The sequence below is a fragment of the Aulonocara sp. 'chitande type north' Nkhata Bay genome, linkage group LG15 (genome assembly GCF_057382095.1).
Source record: "Aulonocara sp. 'chitande type north' Nkhata Bay isolate Kocher_YH1m ecotype deep benthic linkage group LG15, A_spYH_male_GT1.1, whole genome shotgun sequence".
Lineage (NCBI taxonomy): Eukaryota > Metazoa > Chordata > Actinopteri > Cichliformes > Cichlidae > Aulonocara > Aulonocara sp. 'chitande type north' Nkhata Bay.
The window spans coordinates 35,956,859-35,983,168 of NC_141358.1; the positions used below are offsets into that span (position 1 = coordinate 35,956,859).

A 26,310-nucleotide genomic window follows, 5' to 3' on the forward strand; every position below is an offset into this window, starting at 1 on the left:
CTGAAATGGATCCAGGTTGGGGGAAAGCAATAATTTGATTTGATGCATGACTAACCGTTCAAAGCACTTAACTTAATAATGATGGAGGTGAGTTTGACAGGACGGTAGTCCTTAAAGCAGGAGATAGATGACTTCTTGGGTTCAGTAATGATGGTGGAGGGATCTCCACACACTGTCTGGGGATTGTGTCACCACGGTCTGTAGAGTGGGCTTGTAGTCTGTGATGGTTTGTATTCCTTGCCACTGCCTCCAAGTATCTCTGCTGTCGCTGAAGCTTTGCTGTAGCTGATGCCACGTGACAGGTTTGCCCTTGCTGTTCTTAGACTCACCTAATTCCCGGCTCTGAAGGCTTGCATTTTTCAACTTTAGGAGCATTTAAACCTGACCTGTGAGCCATGGTTTCTGATTGGCCCAGACAGTGATAGTCCTGGTCTCTGTGACATCATCGATGCATTTTGGGATGTAGGCAGTGACAGTTTCTGTATATTCCTGAAAGTCTGTGGTGTTGTCGTGTGTGGCGGCCTGTGGTGGAAAAGCAGTGCCTCTGAGGACCCTTCTGGCCACACCTGTACCTGCTTACGAACTGGTTTGGTGACTTTGACCAGGGGCCTGTGGGAACCCATGACACACCTAGATTTCTGCCTGTACTGACCTTTATGCAAAATAGGTGGAATTAAGACAGTTCCAAAAGCAAACACAACTGATCAGTGCTGAGAGTGGTCCTGTTGCTGAGGTTGGGATGATCCTGTAATCTCTTATGAACGACCTCCAACGCTTCTATGACTGGGATGCAAGTGAAGAGAGATGTAACATCTCTCTCTCACTGTACATGTACTGTTTATAAAATTAGGGAAACATAACCTGCACAAACAAAATAATTTGCAGGACAAATGTTTGACATCAATTTTGTTCGATTTGAAGAAGGTAGGGGGGGCAACTTCACTCACGGGTGTTTATAAGGTTGGGGAAACCTACAGTCAGCTGAGACTGAAGAAGTCACTTGGATGAGTGACGAAACGTTTCTCCAACTGAAAATGTCCAGATGAACAGAATCAACCTTTTGGGATTTACTTACCTGGATGATTAAGCACGCATCAAGACGTTATTTTATTAAACATTTTAAAATGTTAGCAGCACAAACAAACATTTTTGCAGCACAAACCAGCACAAACGTTTGACATCCATTTTGTTTGATTCCATTAATATGGGGGGGCTGGTTGACCTCTAGAAATTTTTGTTAATATCTTTAAAATAATAACGGCACAAACAAAAATTTCTGCAGCACAAACCAGCACAAACGTAGCACAAACGTTTGATACCACTTTTGTTGGATTTGGGTAATGTGGGGGGGGCTGGTTGACCTTTTGACCTTTACATTTTCATTAATATCTTTAAAACAGAAGCAGCACAAACGAAAATTTTAGCAGCACAAACCAGCACAAACGTAGCACAGTTGATTGACACCCATTTTGTTTGATTTAATTAATGTGGGGGGGCTGGTTGACCTCTGATGACCTCTAGAAATTGTTATTAATATCTTTAAAATGATAGCAGCACAAACGAAAATCTTTGCAGCACAAACCAGCACAAACGTAGCACAAACGTTTGATACCACTTTTGTTGGATTTGGGTAATGTGGGGGGGCTGGTTGACCTTTACATTTTCATTAATATCTTTAAAACAGAAGCAGCACAAACGCTAATTTTACCTGCACAAACCAGCACAAACGTAGCACTAAAAAAGTAGACCATTTTGGCCTGTTTTGGAGCAGTCTGGGGGGATGGTGACCTTTGAATGACCTATAAAATAAAGTTTAATATCTCGGAAACCGTAGCAGCACAAACGCTGATTTTACCTGCACAAACCAGCACAAACGTAGCACTAAAAAAGTAGACCATTTTGGTTTGTTTTGGAGCAGTCTGGGGGGATGGTGATGTCATCAGCAAAAAATATAACTTTTAATATCTCAGATACTGTAGCAGCACAAACGCTAATTTTACCTGCACAAATCTGCACAAACGTAGCACTAACCGCTCCGCCTATTTGCCTTTACGTTTCAAGTGGGTGGGGGGTCAGCTTCACTCTGCTGCTCCGCACAACATAAAGGCTCGTAACAGCAAGACAGTCCCCGCATGCGCGTGCACGGTGGTTCCACGAATAGAAGCGCGCATCTTGGTGTGCGGCAGCTGTTACGGTCTCCGGCAGAGGTATTCCCCAGTTCCATCACAACCAGCAGCCTGCCAGTGTTCGTGGTTCCAGAGTTGACAGTAAAAAAAAAAAAGAAACGCTTGTATTAGGTTGTTTTTTTAATGCCATATGATGCATAGAAATGTGAAAAAACGCGTAACGCACCTAAATAAATACAAAGATACACGAAATGACCAAACCTCGGGGCGCATTCAGACTCATCGGGTTTGTGAATAAAACCTCCTTCTCGACTTGAATTTCTCGTCCTCACCCAACCTCGACTCTGACATGGCTGTCACCCACCGCCCAAATTGATTTGGCCACCCCCCTTCCCCCTCGCTTTCCTCCCTTCCCTCCCTTCCCACCAGTCACATGGAGGTAAGCGGTGACCCATCGTTCCCTCGGCTTTGTGGCAGTCGCTCGCTCTCCGGTGCTCTTGAAAGACGCACGGGGGGAACAAACAAACAAAAAGCGCAAAACTGGCAGTAACTGTCTTTTTTTAAGTTCTTTTATTGTATCTGTTGCTAAGGAGAATCAACCCGGAATCCGCTGAAGCCGCCGGGAAACGATACTTGGTTAAAGGGGTTATTTTTAGTCCCCCACGGCGGCGATGAGTGGCTGGAAGCCGGCTGCGAGACCGAGCGCTGCTGCGCTGTGGTAAGTGAAGCCCCAGCTCGGTGCTCAGGAAGAATGAAGTCGAGACGAGATAAACTGAAGATCCCCTCTCTGACTCTGGAGTAAGTTCTGCTTTTTTCAAACAAACAAACAAAATGTTTTCGTGCTGTGCTGCAGATGTGAAATCACTAGCTGTCCTGTGTGGCTGCTGAATTTGAAGTTGCAGTAGGTGAGAAATAGGAGCGTTCACGCGCTCGTGTACAACGCGCTGGTGGTGTCAACAGAGTTTTAGATGCGCCGTGGCTTTAATTCAAACCTTCAGCTATCTGCTGCGCAGTGAAGTTAAACAGCCACCTGAGCACGAAAGATGTAAAAATAATCTCTCTCTGGGTGATAGCATTCTCATTGTCTTGGTAACGGCTTCGGTTTATTCTCATATTTTGAAGACGATGCGCTTTGGAGACTTCAGGAGTCAACAGGTGTGTCTCACCAGCAGCCTTTATGTCTTTAGAAACATCATCAGTGCTCTCAGGAAGACACAGGCTTAAAATTGGCAGATCCCCCACCCTGCGCGTTAATCTTTAAACTGAGCTGAAGTGGAGAAATCAAGCTGTCCAACCTTGAACTGGATCCGTGTTTGCTCAATTTACGACTGGTTAAATTTGTAAAGCCAAACTAGTGAAAACAACACTAAACTTGTGATGGCGTTGACATATTTTGTCCGTGAAATGACTTCATCCAGGTTCCCAATCCTTTAATCTCACCAAATGTTTAATTTCATATGACTTTCTGTTTTTTTCCTTCTCTATTGTCTCTTTTTTTAAAGCTCAGTCCACAAATCCTGCATGAATCACATCGTGGCCTTTCCACAGGAACAACACACACTGACAGTGTTTTATTTAGCAGGACAGACGCTGGCTAACCTGTAATTTTTGTCTCTATCAAAGCCCATGACTGCAGTCTTATGTCCACCCACCCTTCCTTCTGAGTGAATATAGCCTTTTTTTTGCATTGAGAAAAGGGAGGGGGTTAGGGAGCGGGAGGGGTGGGGGTTCCTGCTGCTGCTGCTGCCCACTGGGATGCTGATCCATAAGGCGTAGGAGCTCCCTTCTCGCATCCTCATCATCCTCTGATCCATGCATCCATCTGCCTCCTCTGTGGACCATCTCGGCTGAGCATGCGTTGGTTTCATTTCATTTTTAGGCACTCCTTAGCTTCTGAGATACAGAGGAGGTTTCACGCTTCGCAAGCAGGGAGGGTCTCAGGGTCTTAATGATGGCACCCGCTGAATCAAACCACTACTGGAAGTGCAAATGTGAAAAGTAACACTTTCCTGGCATTCAGATAGATTTTGTTATGGTGAATTGTGCTCTTCGAGTATTTAGCCAGATTTGTAGTCGTAGTGACACTTTGGATCTTATGAGGTAAAATATGAATAACGTGGAATAATAAGAAGCCATTAGGTCTGAGCACAGTTGTAATTGGATTGTAGTTTTTAAGGACAGCCAATGGATGTTATCTGATGATTTGTAGCTACCGCCGGTCTGAATATCAGAGCCTCCCTGAACATTTAGGAAAATCTGAAATGAGTCAGTCTGAGATTTTCCGCTCTGTTTTCCACTCTGGACAAGATTGGAGATAAAATTGAAATGCAGTATGGAATTGACAGATTATTCACTCAAACACCACTCGGGGCTTTTCTTTAAAGGGTCTTAAGGAGAAGACGTGCCAAAATGAAATGCAGTGGAACGACTCGCATATGTTGCTTAATTATGAGGAGGCACTACAGAATGATCAGTCTTTGTGCGAGGAGTTGTTTTTCCTACCGTCCGCCCTGCATTACTATGACAACATGTTCATTAGTGCTGTGGTAGCCAGGGCCGTGTTTAGCACTGAGAAGCTTCTGCAGAACTGAGACAATAGCAGCTTTGTGGAACCCCGAAGGCAGAGCTTAAATCTGAGAGAGAATTACTTCACGCATTATGTCAGTGTTAGACAGATGCAGATTTTGGAGCAAGCTCGGCCTGCTTATCTCGACCGTGCATTAAGATGTGAAGTAGTAGCTGAGATTCATTAGAAACAGTGCTGTGCAGGTTTGGGTGTGCAAGAACTACAAGTGCATTGTTGTTTTTGATTTCAGGAAGTCAAACCTCGATTTATCTGATCTTAGGCATCTCCTAACACTGTTAAAGATTGCGCTACATGTTCAATAAATGTGTGTTGGATGCTGAAATTTCCTGTCTGGTGTGTTGACAAGCAGCTGCTGACTTCCTGTTGTGTAAGAGCTCACATGAGATCAGTAGCCGGCTAATCAGATGCATCCAGGGATGCACCCAGCGAGCCTGTAAATAAACAGCGCTATCAGATGGGCATCGGCTTTGGCAGCCCCAGTGGTGATGTCAGCTGGAGAGAGGCGGGCATCGGCCTCTAACCTTGCGCCAAAGCTCCAGCACTGACTGATGATGACAGACACCTGACGGGCCAAGTTGCTGAGCCAGCTCACTAATGCACGTGACCATGTCTTGCTCTTACAGTTTGTCACCCACATGCCAGAGCCCCACCCTCCTGAGCCCATGCAGCCCATGCAGCCCCTGCAGCCCCCTACAAACCCTTCATCCCTGGAGGTAAGAGAGCCAGGTCACACGTAAACTCTTCCTAAGGACTAAACCTATCCATTTTTAAATTAAATTAAAAAACAAAGAAACAAAAAAACCCTGACAATTTGCTGAACAGGTAATGTTAATGTTACTGTTAACATGGGCCAGCAAGTGTAATTAAATTTCATTTATTTCAGAATAATACAGCTCTTATTATTTGGTTGCTTTTGATCCTTTTATGCACTATTATTTCAGAATAGTGCATAAAAATGCACCAAATCATTCCTGACTGGATCGATATGACATAAAAAAATCATAATTTGCTCATTTATATACATGACAATAACACAATCTGGGTGTGTTTTTTTCTGTTGCTTTTCCTATTTGAGAAAAAAAACGAGATCAGAAAAAGTCAGAAATATCATTTGAGTCGTGTGCTCTTTGTTGTCTTGTTGTTGTTTTTTGGCATGTGAAGGTGCTTCTGTTTCACCAGTGAAGATGTGTCGTTTATTAGTTGTCTCTAAGTCTTAGTGGGTTGCTTGGCAACGGTGCTGGGTGCTGTGGAGGAAGGCAACACTGCAAACAGAGGCGGCTGCATCCAGCATGTTTCTGGATGTGTGAGCACCGCTAGGCTGTCACACCACACACTGAGCAGTAATGAATCTCATTTGCTCTCCTGAAAAATGAGCACAGTTTTTCTAGGGATGCAAAAAAACATGCATTCATTTGCACATGGACATAGTCTGATTCCACAGCATGACCGGCTCCATATTTGCTGGCTTCGTGTTTTTAACACCGTTTTGCATTTGTTTCACCACCCAGGCACATGCTCATTCTCTTGCATCAGATTCTGTATTTGTATGCAAATTTCTTATTTCCCAACATCAACCCTTGGATCAGATACTGTGATTGTGCTGCAGTTTGGCTTGAAGGAAAAAAATGTGAGAAGACAACATGCCTTTTGCCTGGCGTAGGATTCATTTTCAGTATTACCCATTCTAATCTTTTGGCAGCATAGCCAAATCCTAAACCTAAACTACAGACAAGAACAAATTATGTTAAGCTGCCACACCCTAAGTAGCCACCTGGTATGAGCTGTATATCCAATAAAACCTGTTTGATGACTCAAAAAAAGTAAATCACGTCAGAGTTTCTTTGTGTCAGGGTAGATGGAAGTTTATTTAAAATTTGACTGGAAACCAGTTCAAATTAGATTAAATAACATAAAGTGCCAAAGGTTTGGAAACAGGACCGAAAAATTCCAGCTATCTGGTAGAGTCACGTGAAAGAGAGAGTTTTTCATGTGAAAATTATTCATTAGCTTTAGCAGCAATAACTTGAAGCAATCATGATTTCATCAGTCTCTCACATCATCGTGGAGGAATTTTGGTCTACCTTTCTTTACAGCGTGGCTTCAGCTCACTGAAGTTTGCAGGCGTTTTAGCGTAGCTCTCTTAAGGTCTGTGCATAAATAGCCAGCATATAACCAAATCGTTAACGCCTCGATTCTTTTCTTTTTCAGCCATTCTGTTATAGATTTGTTGCTGTGCTTGGCTCGCCCCATTGAATTATCCATTTCTGGCCATAGCTCTCATCCACATGGCCTCACATTTGATTCTAGAATACTTTGGTATACGATGACTGCAATGTGCCCAGGCCTTGTGGCTTCAAAACAAGCCCACATCATCACTCCTCCTCCACCATGCTTGATAATTGATGTGAGGTGTTTGTGCTGATGTGCTGTGTTTGATTTTTGCCAAACATGATGCCTTTGTAAACCCTAAGCTGTACTGCCATGTTCTTTTGATAGAGAAAAGGCTTTCTCCTGGCAACCATCACAAACAAGTTATACTTGTTTTGTGTTTTGCTAATTGCACTGTTATTGACTTTAACGTCTAACACGCTAACTAAGGCCTGTAGAGTTTGAGTTGTAGCTTTTGAGTTTTTTGCAGTTTGCATTGCATAGTCTGACCTTGGGGTGAATTTGCTGGGTAGACTTGCAGATATCTTGAATGTTTTCACTTGTAAATACTTACTGTAACCTGATCGGCTGTGAGTTTTTCGAAAATGACCCTATAGACATTCTGTTTGCTGTGGTGACCCCTTGTGAGTAAGGGAGCAAGTGAAAGCAGCTTCTTCCAAGCATTTCACTGTCTTACCCTGAGGTGAATTTGCCTGGACGCCCACTCCTGGAAGAATGTGGCACTTTGTCCATACACACTTAAATGCTCCAGACCGGCAAACTGACAAATGTCTGCTTTTATAGAGGTGATGTTTACATTTGCTGATGATCGGTTGTCCTTACCCTTTTAATTCCTATCACAGCACATGAAGGTATGCTTAGACACGACTGCTCAGAATCCTGTAAAAACTCTGTTTTTCACATGACTTTATGTTAAAGCCTTTAATGAAAAATGGCCTGACTGTGTGGGAAATAATGTGCATAGAGACACTAACAGTCATGAATGGTATGTCAGTGGTAACAAAGTCATTTCACTGAAAATATCTATAAAATTCCACTTAAAGCTGCTGTGATGGAAAGTGCAGAAATGACCAAGCCTGAAAATATGCAATATTCTATCTTTGTTATCAGATAGGTTCAGACACAGACATGCCTCTTTTTGTCAAGGTAAGGTGCTTGGTTACAGTTAGCTTACAATAAAAGAAAGATTTCAGTTAGTTTTTGGGTCATAGAGATGACGAGATTACGTTTTAAAGAGTAACATTATTATTATGTGCAGAGGTGTAAGAAGGTTTTATTTTTAGGCCTGGTTGGTCTGAGACTCTAACTTGACACTTCTAATCTTATACATAATGAAGTTTTAAGGTCAGGTAAAAAATAACTAACTACAAAAACAGTCGGGAAATAACTGTTGTACATGCAAACTTCTAATGATGACTTTAAATAGATGTGCTGCAGTATGACTAGAGAAACAAAAAGTTGCAGATCTATCTATCTATCTATCTATCTATCTATCTATCTATCTATCTATCTATCTATCTATCTATCTGTCTGTGTGTGTGTATGTGTGTGTGTACGCGTGCGTACTAAGCCAAGAGTAAGTGCACAAGTACTGGATGTAGTTTGTGCAGTGGAATGTACCACTATTCAATAAGTTTATCTGGAACTTCCCTCTACCAGGCTCCTAATGGTATACCCCAGCAACATCTTATGCTGCTTTCACGTTTTGTAGGAAATTATCCCTAAGGTATGAATGCAAGCAGCATCTGTAAGTTTACTCGTATTACATCATAAAAGGATAGTTTGCAGGTTTGCAGCACAACTAATCATAAAACATATAAAGGCTGCTCTCTCTCTATATTACACGTTTTAATTATTCTTGGTCTATTTGGACAAGATTTTCTATGGAAACTTAAAAACGTAACAATGATCTTGCACTGTTGTTATTGTTTACATGGCAATACACCAGGTTATTAAAGAAATACAGAAAAAATAAACTATTTTAAACAGGAGAACAAAAAAAAATTAGATTCATTTTCCAGTTCATTGCTAATTATTATGATTAAATGATTTTAAAAGGGGGATTGTTGATATCTGCATATTGTCCTGTCTCGTTTACACACAGGTTTACGCGACTATTTTTTCAATATTATGTTAATTTTGCAGTTATATGATTATAACCCTTCCACACAGAGAGGTATAATCATACATACTAAAAGAATTCAAGCTACGTTTTGACCTATCTGAAGCCTATATGAAAAGAGTGGCTGTCTCAGGCTAATGTAGGTTATAAATAGTCAAGATAGAAAGTAGAAAAAAACAGCTTTTAGCAGGTTTCTAGCACGTTTGCGTGGTAGGAGTCAGCGTGGTTTGGATTTGTACTCCCAGTCTTCAGTGGTGTCAGTTTTTTTTCTTTGCTCTGCTTTTGTAATCTGAGCTGCAGCACCGTCTGTTAGAGTCTTTAGCTGCAGTTATGGCAAACCAACACTTCTCCCCCACCTCTGTTTCAAAATCCCAGGGTCATTAATCATACAGAAAACAGCATGACTGAAAGCTTTATTTTATTAATCTGCTACAGGAATGTTGTATTTATTTGGTATCTTTACATGACTCACACTTTCAGTCTTACAAATAATATTACTTTTGCATCTTTAGCAAAGACAGATAGACAGAAACCCCCTTACAGGCCAGCAAGTCTCATTTGTAGTCAGCACTGGGACCAACAAATCGGGGCTGGGTTTCTGACTATAACTGAAATTAATACCTTTGCTTCCACTCTGGGAAATTACTTAGCCAGATCCAGTGCACACTAAAATATTGCCATCAATGTTATCTTTTATGTTATCTTTTTGTGCATGTCCTGGCTAAAGTGAAGTGTTATTATTGGTACGGAATCAGAATAATTAGGACATTAACAGATCCCAAGTTTAGGCAAAGCTGCTTCTATTCTAGTTGTCTATTGTCCAATACACGTGAAAGCACTGAAACTGAAAGACAGCTCTGTTGACACTGATGACAATATACCTGCCCCACAACAGCCTAACTAAGTACACACAAATACAAATATATATACCCACAGCGCACATAAATGAAGTATTATTCATCAGGAGGTACAGTATGGTTGCATATTTGAATGTGGGGCTCATTGAGGATTATCTATTAAACTAAAATCAAACACTACACCACGTGCACTCACAGTTTTTGATACCCAGTCACATTTATTGGGCAGAAATAGCAATCAGTTGTGCAAATACCAAAACAACTATTTGTGTAGCTGGATTTAAGTGCTTAAAGTTGAACCTTTTAGAACATAATTAACGCCACCTTGTGCTGATAGATTTACATTTATTTATGTTAGCTAATTATTAACAGAACCAATAACTCAGGGGGAAATAAAGACACTAAAACTAAAAATCAGTGTGTTGTGTGGTCTTTGGCTCCAACAATGAGTTTCATGTTAAGTAATCAAGGCTATACTGTCCACTTTAACTGTATGTTTAGCAGCAATTGGCTCTTCCTTGTTTGGCTAGCTGCACTGAAACTAGAAGATCCAGCTGTTAGTCATAATGTTCAGGTTTTAAAGCACTTTATGGATGAGAACAGAGTGGAGATATGGAAAAGAGCTGTTAAATCGAGTGCTGCACACAAAAATTAATATGAATACAATATACATACATTTTTAAACCATTGCATATGAGAATATAACTGGACTCAGAACTGTTTGTCAGGCTTTTAGGGGATTGCCACTGTCCATTTTAAACTGTTTTGTAAGAATTAGCTAACATAAGAGAAGCGACAAAAACACAAGTCAGTTAAAAAGCCCTAAAACTTGAGCAGACTTTTGCGGCAGTGCGTAGCGAACGTAACGAGCGGCGCTTGAACGCAGCACTTGTCTCCAGCTTCCTCACGCGCAGAGACACGCAGCGAGCGGACACGGTGTGGACAAAGTACCGCGGGCTGAGAGGCTGTTTTCAGCGGTATCGCTTAACCGACAAGCCGCGAAGGACGTGATGTCCCGGGTGTAGCGCTTTCCGTCAGACCGGGGGATGTAACGGCTGCTCCGGAGATGTTGGGACGGCACGAGGCGGTTTGACTCCGGCTTGAATACAAACGGAACCGCCGAAAAGAAGAAGACGAAGAAGAAGCAGAGACGATGGTGGGGAGAGAAGCAGTATTAGCAGCAGCAGCAGCTGGAGGGGGAGCGGATTTCACATCAAGTCGAGCTTGTGTTTTTTGAAACCAGCATAAACTTTAAACGAGGGGTTATGCAAGAAAATCCTCCAGCATGTCGGATCCGATTCACTGGTCTGCGGTGCCGAGCCAGAGCAAGTCCCCTTTTGTTTCGGTGTCGCTACTGAAGCGCTCGAAGAGGTACTTATCAGAAGTTGACATACCGGAGGTTGAAACTAGCCCACATAGCTATTTAGTCTTTAAAAGCTACCACATAGGATTACATTAGTCTATCCTAACTCACTCAAACGTCTCCGTTTACGTTTAACAACACGAGCTAGCTGCTGCTTCAGAGCAGCAACCCGATCGCTTGAACGTTAATCCAGTGTTTGCTCTCTGTTACTCTTTTGTTTTTGTGGTTATGAAGAAAACATCGTATCTGAAGCTGTTTGCAGATAATATTTGCTATAAAGCCAATATTCTCAGAGGCAGGAGCTTAAAATAATAGGCGCGGTGTGCAGTTTCCTTTGTTGAAATTGGATGTAGCATGACAGCAGGTCTGCATGTGTTTGTCAGTGGATGCACTTTGCAGCTGGCACATAAAGCTGTGTGGATAGACTAAATAATAAAATTATATGTGCGGATCCCTGTTTAGATTGGTGTGCTGCACGTTGGATTTGGGATTAGGGTTATAATGACTGCCTGGAAGTCATATTTAGGTGTAATGTATTGTGTTTACTGTTGGCTGACTGGAGATAAGGTCTGCACCTGTTAACTTCCTTGTGCAGGATGTCACACAGGATCACTAGTGATTAGTGTCATCCAGTGATTGATATGCTCTCCAGAACGTGCCGGGCACAGTCTGAAAAAGCCCCTCTGGCTATCAAATACTTTAAATGTGCAGCTGGACATCTTAGATATTGAGATTTTTTTTATCAGTGCATCCAGAAGTTATTTAATCAGGTGATTTTTCTCAATTCATCTTGTGGACTCTAAAACATCAGAAGGTATTTGCTTCATTTTATCTGCATCATAAATTTGGAACGGAGTGCTTGGACCAGCAACTTTGAAATGTCGAATTTCCTCCTTTTAGGGGATTATTTAGCATTCCCTCCTTTTTCCTTCTCAAACACACACACAGTGGTGGACATCTGTTGACCAAGCTGGGCCCGCGGCTGCGGTCAGCGTGCACACCCCCCCCTTCAGGCTTGAGTCCGGTGACAGAAGGGCATCCTTTTTGGATTGTGGCTCTCATGAGTTTTCTCTCTTGATCTGTCATGCTGGTGTGTCATGCATTTGCCTGCAGATTACAGTTGTAGTTACGTAAACGCGTCTCAAGGCAGAGGTGCTCTGAAGGCGGAAATAATCTCACTGGTTGAGTTAAATTCCAGTGGGCAGAGAAAAAAAACAAAACACATAAAAAACGCAAGCTGTGGTTCTTAATGCTCATCTGTATTGGGCTATGAATGCTGTATTTTTGGTAAGTGTTAAAAAAGGAAAGAGGAAAAAAAATAATAAAGTAAAGAAAGAATTAGCTCATCAATAGTATTAGGTTAACACGAGCTATTGAGCTTGAAAGGATGTGCAGCAGGTTAGGGTGATTAAAGGACCGGAATGGAAATGTAATAACGAGTGAATGGAGTGTGCAGAGAAGTTAGGAGTACTTAGAGGGCCTAATGAATGAAGGAACTGAGAGATTGAGGACAGATCGAGGAAAGCAAGTGAAGAAGGAAGTGAAGAAGATTAGTGAGGAGAAGTGAGGGCAGCAGTGAAGGAAGATTAAGAGTGAAAAGGTGGTTATGTAAGCATGTCCAGCTGGCATACCTGTAGAGGTATGCAGATTTCCAGGAGAGAGGGCAGTGGCATTTTTAACCAGGCTGGTAATTACAATCTTGGAGAGCAAGAGGATGCCTGGGTAACTGAGAAGAAGTGTATTGATACCAATTTTGTAGAATGATGTGCAGGACTGTAGTAACACTATCAGCCATACTATCAAGATATGGTGAAAGAGTCATTAAAGGTAGATAAGAAGAGAAGCAGCACTATGGCTTCATGCTGAAAAAGAGCACGTTTGCTCTGAGGGTGCTGATGGAGAAGTGTAGAGGTCACAAAGATGCTCTGTAATGCATCCATTGGAGTATGAATTTGAATTTGAGGACTGTTTGAAGATGGTGGCACTGACAGGAAGACAAGCAGAGCTAAAGATGGAGAAGATCGGTATCAGAGGGACAGTTCAGGTTGACAGACAGAGAGGCAAGGTTGAGACGGTTTTGGACATCTGCAGAGGAGGGCTAGTGGAATTATTTGACTAAGGATGTTGGAGATGGAGTTGCAAGGAAGAAGGAAAAAAGGAAGACCTCAGAGGAGGCTCATGGATGTAGGGATGGAGGACATGCAGAGGGTTGATGCGACAGAAGAGGGTGAGAGGGAGGCAGATGATCCGCTGTGGTGACCTCTGAAGGGAGCAGCTGAAAGAAAAAAATGATAATAGGTCATTCAGCTGAAGAACTGTGGAGCTAATTTCATTGCAAGGCGTCAATCGTCCGTCTACAATTTTCAAGACTTGCTAGTTCTCCTACAGCATTGGTCACAATTGATCATCAAACGGGTCTTCTATCAAACTGTGGTATAGATCAAGGTCACATTTGTTATTTTCTGTGCAGTAACCTGTGAATTGTGGTGATACATTGGTATTCTGTTTATTATTTACTTGTCTGACAGCATTGCTACTAGTATTAGCATTTAAATATTGGAAACTTATTGTTTAAAAAGGGATCTACTTTCTTTAGTTTCTTTCTCTCATATAATCTTGAGAAATACTAATAAAACGAACAGATGCAACATATGACTAAACAGAATGCTAAACACCCTTCTAATCTTGCGCAAAAGACAGTACAGTAGATCATTTTCAGACCCATTTGGTCAAGAATCGCCAAACACAGTGTTGTTTATTGGTTGTGTTTAAACCAGTAAAAAATTAAGCCTCAGGCTGAAGGTATATGGGTCCAGAAAATTAATGATCTTCAGATGACCTAAAGTGCAGGTCTTAGCATGTTGGTCCCATGTCGACATGGTTTTACTCTGGCTTCCCACCACAGTCACAAGCCACGCATGTTAGGTCAGCTGATGATCCTAAATTAGGCGTGGGTGTGATGGTGAGCGTGAATGTCGCAGTGAGTTAGCCCTGTGATAGGCTGGCACCCTGCAGTAGATTTGCAGCAATGTCTGAAAAAGGTCTTTTTTGCTAATTAACGATGGAAATTCCTGCCTTTAAAACAAACAGGCGATTGCAAGAAACAGTAAAAAAAATACTGAAATGAAATTAATAATGTAAGGACATCCTAAAGATGGTAAACACCGACAACAAATTTTGACGTGTTTTTCAGGAATATCGCTATGTTTGTTTTGTTTAATAATACGTAGTTATATGAGGATTGCACACTCTACATCCATGTCCTATCTCCACAGCACCATTTACCCCCATTTCTCCTTCCAGTGTGCACACAAAACAGACATGTTTTGGTGTTACTCTGTGTTTTTTCAACCGTCACAGCTTGGAGGATAACGGTCTGCTACGATAGAGGTCAAGTGTCTGCTTAATCTCCTCAGAGTTACACTGTCATGAGCCTTTTGTGTCGACAAGCTGCTGCTCAACACACATACTTAAAGCCAATCCGAAACACTGGAAGACTCAGATGACTCAGACCTGTAATTATAGGTGGAAGAAGTCAGGGCAGCAGCGATTACGCTCACTTTGAAGGAAACCAACAGGTTATTATTTTCTGGCATTGCCATATCGTTCTTCCCGTCAGTTAAAAGAGCTGCTGGTATTATCAGTGTGTTTCATACAGTGCTCTGTGTTAAGGTGTGGAGCTGCTGTCATTATTTTAAAAGTGAGAATGTTGCAGGTTTTAAAGGGACCTTGTTGAGGACATAATGAGAAGAAATAAAGCTTTGTTATTCACTGATCATGAACGTAACACTGCAACTAATTTGTCAGCATGCTGCTACACCTGCAGGGCACAGATTACCCTACTGAGGCCAATGTTAGGTTATTTTCATCTGCAGAATACAGCAGTCACTTAGTATTCAAACTACTACAGAAACACTTGTATATAAATTGTGATGGCAGATGCAGATAAGTGATATGTTTTGACTGTGACAGGCTGTTGAGGTTTCTCTTTTTGCTGTTTGTGCTCCAGCTGTCGCAGCAGCAACAGGAAGAGCCTCGGTGTCGGGACGCCGTCGCCTACGCTTTCCCGGCCGCTCTCTCCACTTTCACTCCAAACTGGTAAGACCTGTTTCAGTGTTTTCCAAAATCTCGGCACTGCACCGGCCAGTCAAACCGATGAAAGAATGAACTGTTGTTATAGAAGCGTTTGCTTTGCTTGTTTCCATCTCACCTTACCAGCGTTGAGAAGAAGGATTTTCAGAGTTGTACGACCCCAATCCCAAAAAAGTGCTGCGTAAAATGTATATAAATTCATAATGCAATGATCTGCATTTCTCAAAAACACATTAGAACATAGAAAATATCAGATTTTTAGAGTGAGACATTTTACTGTTTCGTGGCAAAAAATCAGAGCTTATTTTGAATTTGATGGCAGTGACGTATTTTAAAAGAGCTGGGACAGCAGCAACATAAGGCTGGAAAAGTGAGTGGTACTAATATGAAGCAGCTGGAGGAACATTTTGTAACTAATTAGGGTAATTGGCAAGTAACACGATTGGGTATAAAAAGAGCATCTTAAAGTTTCCCTGAAACAAAGATGGGCAGAGGTTCATCATTTGGCAAAAAACGCATCTAGAAATTGTGAAAGAATTTCTTAATAATGTTCCTCAACCTAAAATTACATAGACTTTCAAATATATCATCATCTACAGTACATAATATTGTCAAAAGAGTCAAAGAATCTGGAGAAATTTCTGTGTGTAAGGCAAAAGTAAAAAAATCAATATTAGATTCCTGCGATTTTCTGGCCCTGAGCCAGCACTGCTTTAAAAACAGGCATGATTCTGTCATGGAAATCACTACATGGGCAAAGCCATATGTGAACACGATTGAGAAACAACACTGTCTTCTTTGGGACAAAGCTCATTTAAAATGGTTTGGGCCAAAGTGGAAAGCTGTTTTGTGATCAGATAAATCATAATTTGAAATTATTTTAGAAATCCATGGAAAGGCACCATCAGTCTTAAAAAGTATTAACAAGTTTTAAATCAACGTTTGCTTTCATCCAGAGTACATCTTTCTCCTACAACCACTTGCTTTTCATAGTACAAGAGCTGGGTGCTGAACTGACCGGCCTGCAGTCCAGACCTTTCATCACTGGAAAATATTTTGTGCATCATGAGATGAAAAATACACTGAACAAGAGTCAAGACTGTTGAGCAAACATAATCCTGTATCAGACAAGAACTGGACAACATTGCTCTCCCAAAAGTCCAACAGCTGGTGTTCTCAGTTCCCAGACGGTTTCACACTGTTGTTAAAAGAAGAGCAGATGCTACTGTTACGTTCTTAGTCTAGGCGTGTATTGAACGCAACAAGAAATTGGCCCCACTCACGCACCACCCAAGAAAGAACACAAACAGTAGTATCTTTTAAAGTGCTAAGCAACCATTTATTTGCTTCAGCAGTGAGCATTGCCAAAAATAACAAACACAACTCCCTAAAGGTCCCTAAGCTTTCCTACACAAATGAAAAACAACCAAAAGTGGTAAATATGGCCCCCTCCAAACTTTTGGTGATGTGTTGCTGCTCAAATTTAAAATGACCTCGTGTTTTTCTTCGATATGTTCCATATCGGCGTGTTTTCTAAGTTCTGTCGTGAAAGACTGCCGACCACTTATTTGTTTGTATTTCAGACTAGTCGACTAGTCGACAAGTCTGAAAAATACTGACTACAACCGTTAATTTTCTACATCAAGTGCTGCAGAACAGCATTTGTTCACCCAGCTGGCATCTGTATTGCTTCCCACCTTAATTATTTTCAGCCTAACATCACAGATAGACAGATGGGGGCTGCTGTTTGCCAGGGTTGAATTCTCGTCTTGTCTTCTAAAAAAAAGAAAAAAAGAAGAATCACTGTTGAGTCTACAAATAACAGAGAACTTAGTGAAGAACTAGTTTTAAGTTGTATCTTTAACACTTTGTTACGAGCTGCCTTGTAAGAAACACAATATTTTCTAATTTCTTTAGATGAATTTATGAAAAATACCAAAGATAACTCAGTTTGAAGGCCATAAAATAGCAATTTTCATGAAATTGTAACCTAGTTAAGGGACAGGAGATACTGAAATGCTTGATTTTGCCCTCCTGCTTTCGAAATCAGCGGCAGATGCTCTAAAGCCCCTGAATGCAATGAAGCAGCAGGAAAAAATAACGTTCGTATCCTCATAACAGCAGTATGTAGCTGTGCTTCCTTTTGAACTCAATCACGCTAAGGATGAGCTAATAATGGAGTGCAGTTGCACTCTAATTGGGCACTCAACACTCGCATGTAAACACACTATGGTCTCTAGTGTACCCAAATCTGCAGACTCAAACAAAGCCAAGCAGGATGAGGCTTCTCCATGAATCGAGAGCCTTAGTAGACTGGAAGCAACATTTGAAAAAGTAATATCAAAATGATATGTTGGACCATTCGTGCTAGTTTTGCACTGATGATAGGTTACTGCATAAACATGATGTTATCTGTTTTCCGTTCCATTTTCTCGTATGTTATTACAGTGCTAACTTTCATTTATGTTTTTATGTCTTTCAGCCGCCAGCAGTCCTTTAGACAGTCCACGAAATGTGTCGACCAGTGCCTTCCTCAACTTTCCATTTGCCCGAAGGTATGTCGGCAATGCTTCTTAAAAATTGTTCCCCTGGAGTTTAGTGTTTGCTTTATTGCCGTTTTTAATCATGCTTGTATTCTGTTGGATGATGGACATTAATCAGCATCACTGCTGTTAAGAGAAAGCCACATGTTGAATGTGGCAGAAATACTACAATGAAACTTAAAAGTAAAAAGGTCATGTGTCATTCGATTAAAAGTTTGAACCATAAAATCCATCATATTACACTTGTATACAAAGTAAAATCAGCACAACAACAAGTGAGTATTTTTAAAGATATAATTAAAATCAATCGCTTTATGATGTATTTTTGAAGTTCCTGGAACTGGCAACTCTTACAGTGAAGGTTGTTGGGATTGTGCTGGTAGAGGATGATGTCAAGGGTCAACAGTGGTCGAAGTTAATGGTGCTAGCACATCAGTCAAGTCAACTTTAGTCTGGTTTTCCCCTTTTAAGAAGAAGAAACCACCTGTCAAAGTTTTCTTCTTGTTAAAAGAAAGCTTTTCTTTCCCACTACACGTAGGGGGTCGTGTAGTTGTTGGGGTTTCTTACTAATATTTGAGGGTCTTTACATTGTCTCCCCTGACGATATGTCCTCTGAGGCAGCTGTTGATTTGAATTGGTACTATATAAATAAAACTGAATTGAGTTAGGTAGTCGTTTTTTGATCTCTGAATCACCTGGGCCATTGTTTCGCGTTACGTCTTTGTGATTTATTACTGTGAATCCAAATCAGAAAAGTACACACTTAAAAAAATGACTAAAAAAAAAAGCTAACACAGGATCACGGTCTTCATAAAAGCAGCGAGAGGAAAACAGCAGAAAGGTGACTGAGGCTGACTCAGCCGGGAGCGCTCCCCACCATCCTTAACGCTGCAGACTCCTCGGCAGGATGAGTGAAGTCAGATGGAGGGTACCCCCCCTTACTCACGCATCATTCAGCCCGGTTCCCATGGCAACATGCTTGTCTCGCTCCAGGCGTGCGTAGCCGACAAGTGAGGCAGTACCTTAAAGACACCCGAGAACAGTCATTAAAAACTTATAAGCAGGTTCAGGTGCTGTGGACTGCTCTGAGAACACATCATAGCTTGCCAACAAAATAACAGGCACTAGGTAAATATTTATTCATTAAATATTTAGATTTCCTCCTGTTGTATAAAAAGCCAGTCAAATTAAAGGTCAGTTAATGTCTTTTAAAAAAAAAAAAATTTCATATACACAGGAATGGCCCTCGACTTATCTTGATAAGCTGAACTTAGACTTGACTCTAAATTCATGCCGATAATAAATTGTTGTGCGATACTTTTCTTATTATCTCATCCTGTGTCATATATCTATTCCTAACCGTCACTGTGCTGCAATAAAATAGACTCACAGCCATGAAGAGAACTCTTTTTGTTACTGCGTGAAGCTCTGGTTGTCCTGTTGTCACCATTTAATGAGACCCTTTTGTGGAAGAAGAGATTCATGAGTATAATCCGTCTGCTGTTGTTGTTTTTGTGGCAGTCAAAGCTTTTTATTAATTTACTAAATCTGTCCCGATCTATTTAACACTATTTGTCAGGGTTGTATGCTTTTTTTCTTAAGGGGGGAAAAAGGCAACGAGTTTCTGCTACGTTATACGACAGACGCCTTTGCAGTATTTTTGTGTGATTTGATAAACTAAAGCGTGTTGATGCTGGTGATTTTCCTTTGGCTCAGGCTAAAACTCTCTGCCTAAGCAGGAAAAGCCCTGCTCTTGAAGTTTGCCACTCAGCCTATGCAGCTGCACTTGATTCTCCATACAATCTGTGTGAAAGTTTAGTGCAGTCCTTGCATCATTTCTCTGCGTGCAAATGCCAAATAACATAAACATACTCCCACCGCCACCCTTTTTTGCAGCTGTACAGTCCAATCTGCAGGTTCGTTCTTTCCAGCTTTGAAGTGAAGGGCTCTTCCTGTTATGTAACACACATCCTCAAATTAATTTAGTTTGCTCTCCACTCTTTGTATCTGGACAAATGAAAAGTGGCAAGGAAGGCAACATTGTCAGTACTAATCCCTCAGCCGAATGCCAGAGGTCACAGGTTCATTTGTGCAAGACTCTTAAAACTCACTGAAACTCACTTCTCTGCTTTTCTCTTTCTTGTTTTCTTTTTTTTCTTGTCCTTCTTTCCGTTGCTGTCGTGATCGCAGCCACTTGGCTCGCGCGGACAGGTAGCTTCTTCTCCAATTCTTGCACCCTGTCTTTATGTCTAAACTTTTCTGTCGTGTGTTTTACACAAAAAATATTTGTCCTTCATAAATTCTTATTGCTTGATTATTGAAATCAAGTGATGAGAGAAAGTGAGGGAGGGAGGGAGAAATGGGCATTTATATTTTTAGATATATATATGTGGGGGGGAAAAGACATAAATTTCATGCTCATGTAGTCACAGGACACCTCCGTTGTCTGTTATGTAACAGGTTTCACATATGAAATGCTATGAAATGCTAACTAATGCCTATGCCGCTGAGGCTTATGTAACGTGCATGTCTGCTTCCCTCAGAGCCGAGGGCCGACGATGGTCCCTGGCGTCCCTCCCTTCGTCTGGCTATGGAACCAATCCGCCGAGCTCCACCGTCTCGGTAAGACACCCGGAAAAATGGCGCCATCGTCCCCCGGTCACAACATGGCAGCCAGGCGATTCTAACACCTCACTCAGCCCAAATAGCACATTGGTTTATGCAATAAGGGACAGTGAATGCCAAGACTGATGATGACAAACCGCTAATTGTTTTCCTCCATCGTCTGCTTCAGTGAGTCATTCTCCAAGTCTGTGGAACTCGGTGTAAGAAGTAACACACACACACAGTCTGCGTGGATGCATATTAATGAGGAGAGGAGGGGAAGGAAATTTAAATAATTTCAGGAACTTTTTATTTTTTTTGACAGCCTTTATTAAAAACACAAAACATCATAACGTCACATTAACAGTACACTGAGACATTAGTGTTTGGTAGCTTTAAACAGCATTTTTGAGCAACAGGATGTCACAGTGATTCAACCAGATGTTTTTAAAAGACTGCGAATTGTCTTATTGCAGAATAAAGCCATAATTGTATTTACTGGATGATGTCACCAGACGGCAGTCAGATGAACAGTCCGTAATGGCGGCAGTCTGCCAAGTCTTTGAAAGTCTGCTGTGTGAAGCTCTAATAAGGAGGTTTATTGGGCCGACCCGGGCATAGCCCCAGAGGTCAGTGGGGACAAAAGGGCTCTTCAGTGGCCCCCGCTGCCCTCTTTATACTGAGGCTTTAGAAAGAGACTTCGCAGATGCTGTCCCTCTGGCCCCGTTCTGTTCACGACACATGGACCGCAAAATGAAACAGATTGCCGGCAACAGACACCGTCCCCTATTTTGCTTGAAAAGATGTTACTCTCTGCCTCGGTAGACATGGAAGATGACTGCAAATAATAATAATAATGCCTCTGTAGGCTTTTGGTTTTTTGGTCACCTAAATTCATATACATTGTGAATTTGGATTTCGGGCAAATCTTCACAGGTGCCTGATCTATTTTATGAGAATGCATAAGTGGAATATTCTGATCTGAAAGATGCTATGTGGAATTATTTTACATCACTGAGTTCATTCGTTATGTCTTGTAAACAATTATAACCTTTCAGTGTGTTGTTTTTCAGCTGGTCTGAAAAGAAACTAGACTCTTATGTTTCATAGCATATCACAGATCTTTCCAGATTCAGTTACTCTCACTGAAGTAGTGCATCCATCCATCCATCCATCAGTATCCAGTTCAGGGTTGCAGGTGGTCTGGAGCCTATTTTAGCTATCATAGTGCAAGAGGCAGGGTACACCTCGGACAGGTCGTCAGTCTGTTGTAGAGCCAGTAAAATACAAAGAATAAAGATTGTCCAAGCAGAAAATCACAGTACTGCAAAGGAAAAGAGCACCTTCTCATGGGAGAGCAGGGTTTGAAACCCGAGTGAAGCCAGAACGCAGCACATGCGTAGGCCTGTGCTTGCCTAGTAAGACGAGCTTAGCTTTAATTTTATTTTTTCCCCTTCGATGATCCTTTAAGTCAGGCTCACAATGCAGAACCAATTTCAGTTTGCTGTTGTCCTTTGCTTTGCCCGACTTGCCTGAACCCGTTTGTGATCTTCAGTCTTAGCAGCCTACCTTGTTGAGTGATGCCACCTGAAAAGCAGACCGGCAAATTGCAACGTTAGTTGTTTTTCTTCTTTTGCGAAAGCAGCCCGCAGTGGTTACAGGGCCGATGCTGCGTATTGCAACATGTAAAGCTGGCTTAGCTTGCACTTACTAATCGTGAACACAGCAGCAAATCTTTGCCAGTTTGGGAAGCTGTTGGGCTTTTGTAGTGTTGAGGTGAAGATCCTTTCTCGGGGATTTTCAGTCTTAAGTCATTTTTGAGTTCATTTAAATATTTTCCCACTCTTTAGAAGCACTGCACAAGATGATGGGTCGGAAGTAAAGATTTGGATACTTTAACATTTATTCAAATGTCAAAACAAGTAGCTCAGAAGGGCTGAAGAGATACTGCTCGTTGTTTTGGTTAAATCAGCCTCAAAAGAAGCTCAGTATTAAATGTGAAAATAGATGTATTTTTCTTATTTGATGGATTCCAAGAAACTTGATTCTTTTCATCTGAACGCAGAGTTTTCAGCGGGAGAAACTTCAGCTCATGACAATTTGCATATTAATGATGATGAAACTGACCTCACGACCCATTGTTAGTCAATGGTGCCAGTTTCGGTCACTATGTAGTGTTTATAAGGTTGGGGAAACCTGCAGTCAGCTGCAAGTCACTTGGCTGAGTGATAAAACGTTTCTCCCACTGAAACCGCAACATGTAGATGAACAGAATCAACTTTCTGGGGTTTGTTTACCTTGATGATTGAACATCCTTCAAGACATTTGATTAATTTCTTTCTGTGTGCGCAGTCCTCCTCCTCGTCCCAGGAGCGTCTCCACCAGCTTCCCTACCAGCCGACACAAGACGAGCCTCACTTCATCTTCAAGCACTTCCGCAGCACAGACAGCATAACAGACGAGGACGGACGGCCCTCGCCGGTGGTACGACCGCGGTCTCGGAGCCTCAGGTGGATAATTGACACAGAACTGAACAAACTAAAAAAACGTACAATTAAACTTTGTTTAGGGTAGCCATTTTTAGTTATTTATTCAGTTACTGAAAACATAAAGTGTAAAGTAATGACAGGATCACTATTTTAAGACGACCTTCTGACACCGACGGAAGGATCCACACGGAGATGGGAGAACCTCTCACAGCCTCCTGTCTGTTTTGTTCAGATTGTTTCTTGTTCTACCATCAAATTAAAAACATGTAATGTTTCACACAGATTAAATGCAGTAATCCGTCCGAAAGGATTAACTACCTACATTTCAGATTAACTTTGGACAGCGACTACAGAACACGAGCGCTGTTGTATCATTTATAGACTGTCAGATTTGAAGACGCCTTCAAGCGCCAGTTTTGGCACCTCAGCTGCCTCCGATTGATCGCACATGCCCGTTGGCCGGCAGGCAGGTGGAGATCTGACTGCAAAGCGGTGCGTTTTTGACAACTTTTGTCTGTTGGCTCTGCTCCGTGCTGTTTGTGCAGTGCCTGAGTGCTCTGTGTTCTGGCACCATGGTGTGCCGCGCGTGGGCGTGCTAGCTAACAGAGCGCCTCGGGGATCATCGTCTCATAGCTGCTGAACTGTAGTCGAGGGTGGTGGGTGTCTGATGCGGCGAACTGCAGCGAGCTTTGCAGCAGTGTGTGTTGGGCAGAAGCCATCCAGTAAAACAGAGGCGTCTTTTATGACAAGAAGAAGAAAAAAAAGACTCTGGGAGTCTGTTTGCAAGTGATAGGTTTTCCCTCCATCTGTTCTGTTTGAAGCTTCATCAAGCAAGATTTCTCTGTAAAAATACACCTTCCCTTTGGCCTCAATGCTGGAGTGGTGCTGCAGCGAGTGACTAATTATTTGATGTCGATGATTCACACAGTTTTGGCTAGAAGAAACCTCTGCTGCTGCCGGTACGGAAGCATCTTAAAGTGAAACATCAAAACCTGACAGTGAAATCCACCTTGATTGGAGCTTAAGCAGCTTAAGAGCCACCAAACCTGAATGTTGTCTCGCAGGCTGACATCAAAAGTATCGTTGATGCTGACCTCAAAACCCTCGTTCAGTCACACTCAGGCTATTAGTTAAGAGCCGACGTGTGTGTGTTGATTGGATTGAACTAAACTGACTGCTGGCCATTTCGAGGGAACTGCGATGGCCTCGATGACATAACCACTCTTCATCGCCATTTAATAGCTTAGAAGAGAAATGCAATGAACTGTGTAGTAGTAATAATAATAAATGTCTCTGTGTTGATCAGTTGCAATGTACTAATTTGTTGTGTTTTGCTTTTTCGTAGCCCGGGCCGATCAAGTGTTTCCTTCGATAATGAGATAGTCATGATGAACCATGTTTACAGAGAACGTTTTCCAAAGGTACGTACAGGATATCTGTAACTTTGCATTCTCAACGAAGACATATTCAAACCAGAAACACACTTTGCATTTCTCCTGTTGTTGTGTGGAGCGTCCTGAAGCCTTTTTGGGTTTTGGTTTTGTTTCAATAAGGAGAAATGCTTTTAAACAAGCTTTTAAAGCCCACTTTTCAACATTTGGAGAAATTCTTTTTAATTTGCTGTAGAGAGGGGTTAAAAAATGATTATCAGTGCTCGTTTAATTGTTCTAACTCTGTGTTTGTGTGCTCCCTGCAGGCCACAGCCCAGATGGAGGAGCGCTTGTTGGAGATTGTCACACATTACTCTCCAGACAGCTCCCTCCGGCTGGCTGACGGGGTGTTGGGCTTCATCCAGCACCAGTTGGTGGAGCTGGTCAGAGACTGTCTGGATAAGTCCCAGAACGGCCTGGTTACCTCTCGTTACTTTGTTGAGCTGCAGGAGAAGCTAGACAAGCTGCTACACGAGGTGAGAATCCCTCAATCTGACATAGGGTGCATCTGAAAGGCATCCACACTGCTGAGGTGTATCTTCTAGGAAGCTGAGGGGTAACTGGCCACCACCAGTATTTTGTCATTAATTAACTGAATCCATTTTGGAACAAAGCTGTCACATGACAAAATGTGGAACAAGTAAAGACCTGTGAATGCTTTCCAGTTACACTGGAGGTTTTGCAGGACTGATGAGAGAAGCGGTGCAGGCCAAATGCTCTCTCTGGTTTTAAGCAGCAGCTGATGAACTGATGCTGAACTCTTTAATTCGGGTGTGATGACGTTTTGAAAGAGGATTGATCGAGCCCCGGTGAAATGTGCAATCAGGCATGCCTCTCCAGTGATAGCCAACGGCACACACAATAGATCTCTTAGTGGAAATTTTCAGTGATGCTGAGAGGCACTTTTGTCACAGGTCTTATGCATGTTGTGTTAGTTTCTATAGCAACCTCTTCCCGTGTTTCTCTGCGTGCTTTCAGACAGCAGGCACGGCTAACTCTCTGTACTTCAGCTGAACTGATAAGTCTGTTCCCGCACAGTGGAGCAAATGTCATATATTTACGCACACACACGCACGACTTGATTTGTGTGCCAAGGCCACTTTGTTAAAAAGGGCAACAGTTTTTTCCAGAAAGTTTTCTCTGGGTCTTTGTCATGCAGTATATGCAGGGGGCCCTGTGACAGGCTGGGGACATGTCCAAGGGGTGTCCCGCGTCTCACCCTGTGACAGCTGCGCAGGCTCCAGCCCTCCACGTGGATACACGGCTGCGGTGTTGCCTGAAAAGTGACACATTTTTTATTAATTTGTTATAAAATCTTGTACATTACAGGAAGCAATGCACAAAAAGTAGCTTTGTGAAAGAAACACCTGAACAGTGCTCTGGACTAGATTAGAGGTTAGAGATTAGATGAAACTTTATTAATCCCTCGGGTGTGTTCCTCCGGGAAATTCAGTTTCCAGTAGCACAGCACCGGCAGAAGTTGCATGTTACAGATACAATAAAGGGGAATGAGAGCAAGGATATAAACATAAAGACTATAGCCTATTTTAGTAACAATTATTAATAATCATTCACTGCTCTCTATTTCCCATATCTGGACTTCTTCGGGTTTGTGATTGTGCTCTGGTCCCATCATAACAATTACAAACTATGCTTAAACTGCATTTAATGCTTTATTGGCTGTGGGGTACAAAATGTTTTTCTAGTCTATTTGTCCTTGATTTTATTATCTTGCCTGATGAGAGCACTTTACACTAATTATAATTTGGGTGTGATGAGTCATGCAAAATTTTGGGGGCTTTTCTGAGACAGCGGGTGTTTGAAGTTCCTGCAGTAAGGAAGCGATTTCCTGGACGACCTTTTTGAACCACCCGGAGAGCTTTCCAGTTTGCCAAAAAAACGTGTTGTAGTAGTAGCAATTTTATTGA

At 41.9% G+C, this 26,310-nt stretch overlaps 1 protein-coding gene across 5 annotated transcripts in view; it reads left to right on the top strand.

Moving 5' to 3' along the window:
* Positions 1 to 2,628: 2,628 nt before the first annotated feature.
* The window catches only part of mast3b (microtubule associated serine/threonine kinase 3b), a 37,435-nt gene continuing 13,753 nt past the window's right edge, over positions 2,629 to 26,310 (top strand). For 2 of the 5 annotated variants that reach the window (XM_086263195.1, XM_086263196.1), the window contains exons 1-9: positions 2,629 to 2,924; positions 5,337 to 5,426; positions 15,234 to 15,322; positions 17,799 to 17,871; positions 20,050 to 20,070; positions 20,403 to 20,481; positions 22,816 to 22,973; positions 24,298 to 24,373; positions 24,649 to 24,858. In XM_086263195.1, coding sequence (XP_086119321.1) covers positions 2,878 to 2,924; positions 5,337 to 5,426; positions 15,234 to 15,322; positions 17,799 to 17,871; positions 20,050 to 20,070; positions 20,403 to 20,481; positions 22,816 to 22,973; positions 24,298 to 24,373; positions 24,649 to 24,858 — 843 coding nt within the window. In that variant the 5' untranslated portion in view covers positions 2,629 to 2,877. Of the gene's footprint in view, positions 2,925 to 5,336; positions 5,427 to 10,586; positions 11,233 to 15,233; positions 15,323 to 17,798; positions 17,872 to 20,049; positions 20,071 to 20,402; positions 20,482 to 22,815; positions 22,974 to 24,297; positions 24,374 to 24,648; positions 24,859 to 26,310 lie in introns of those variants that run through there. The other 3 variants (XM_086263197.1, XM_086263199.1, XM_086263198.1) reach the window with 3 other exon arrangements.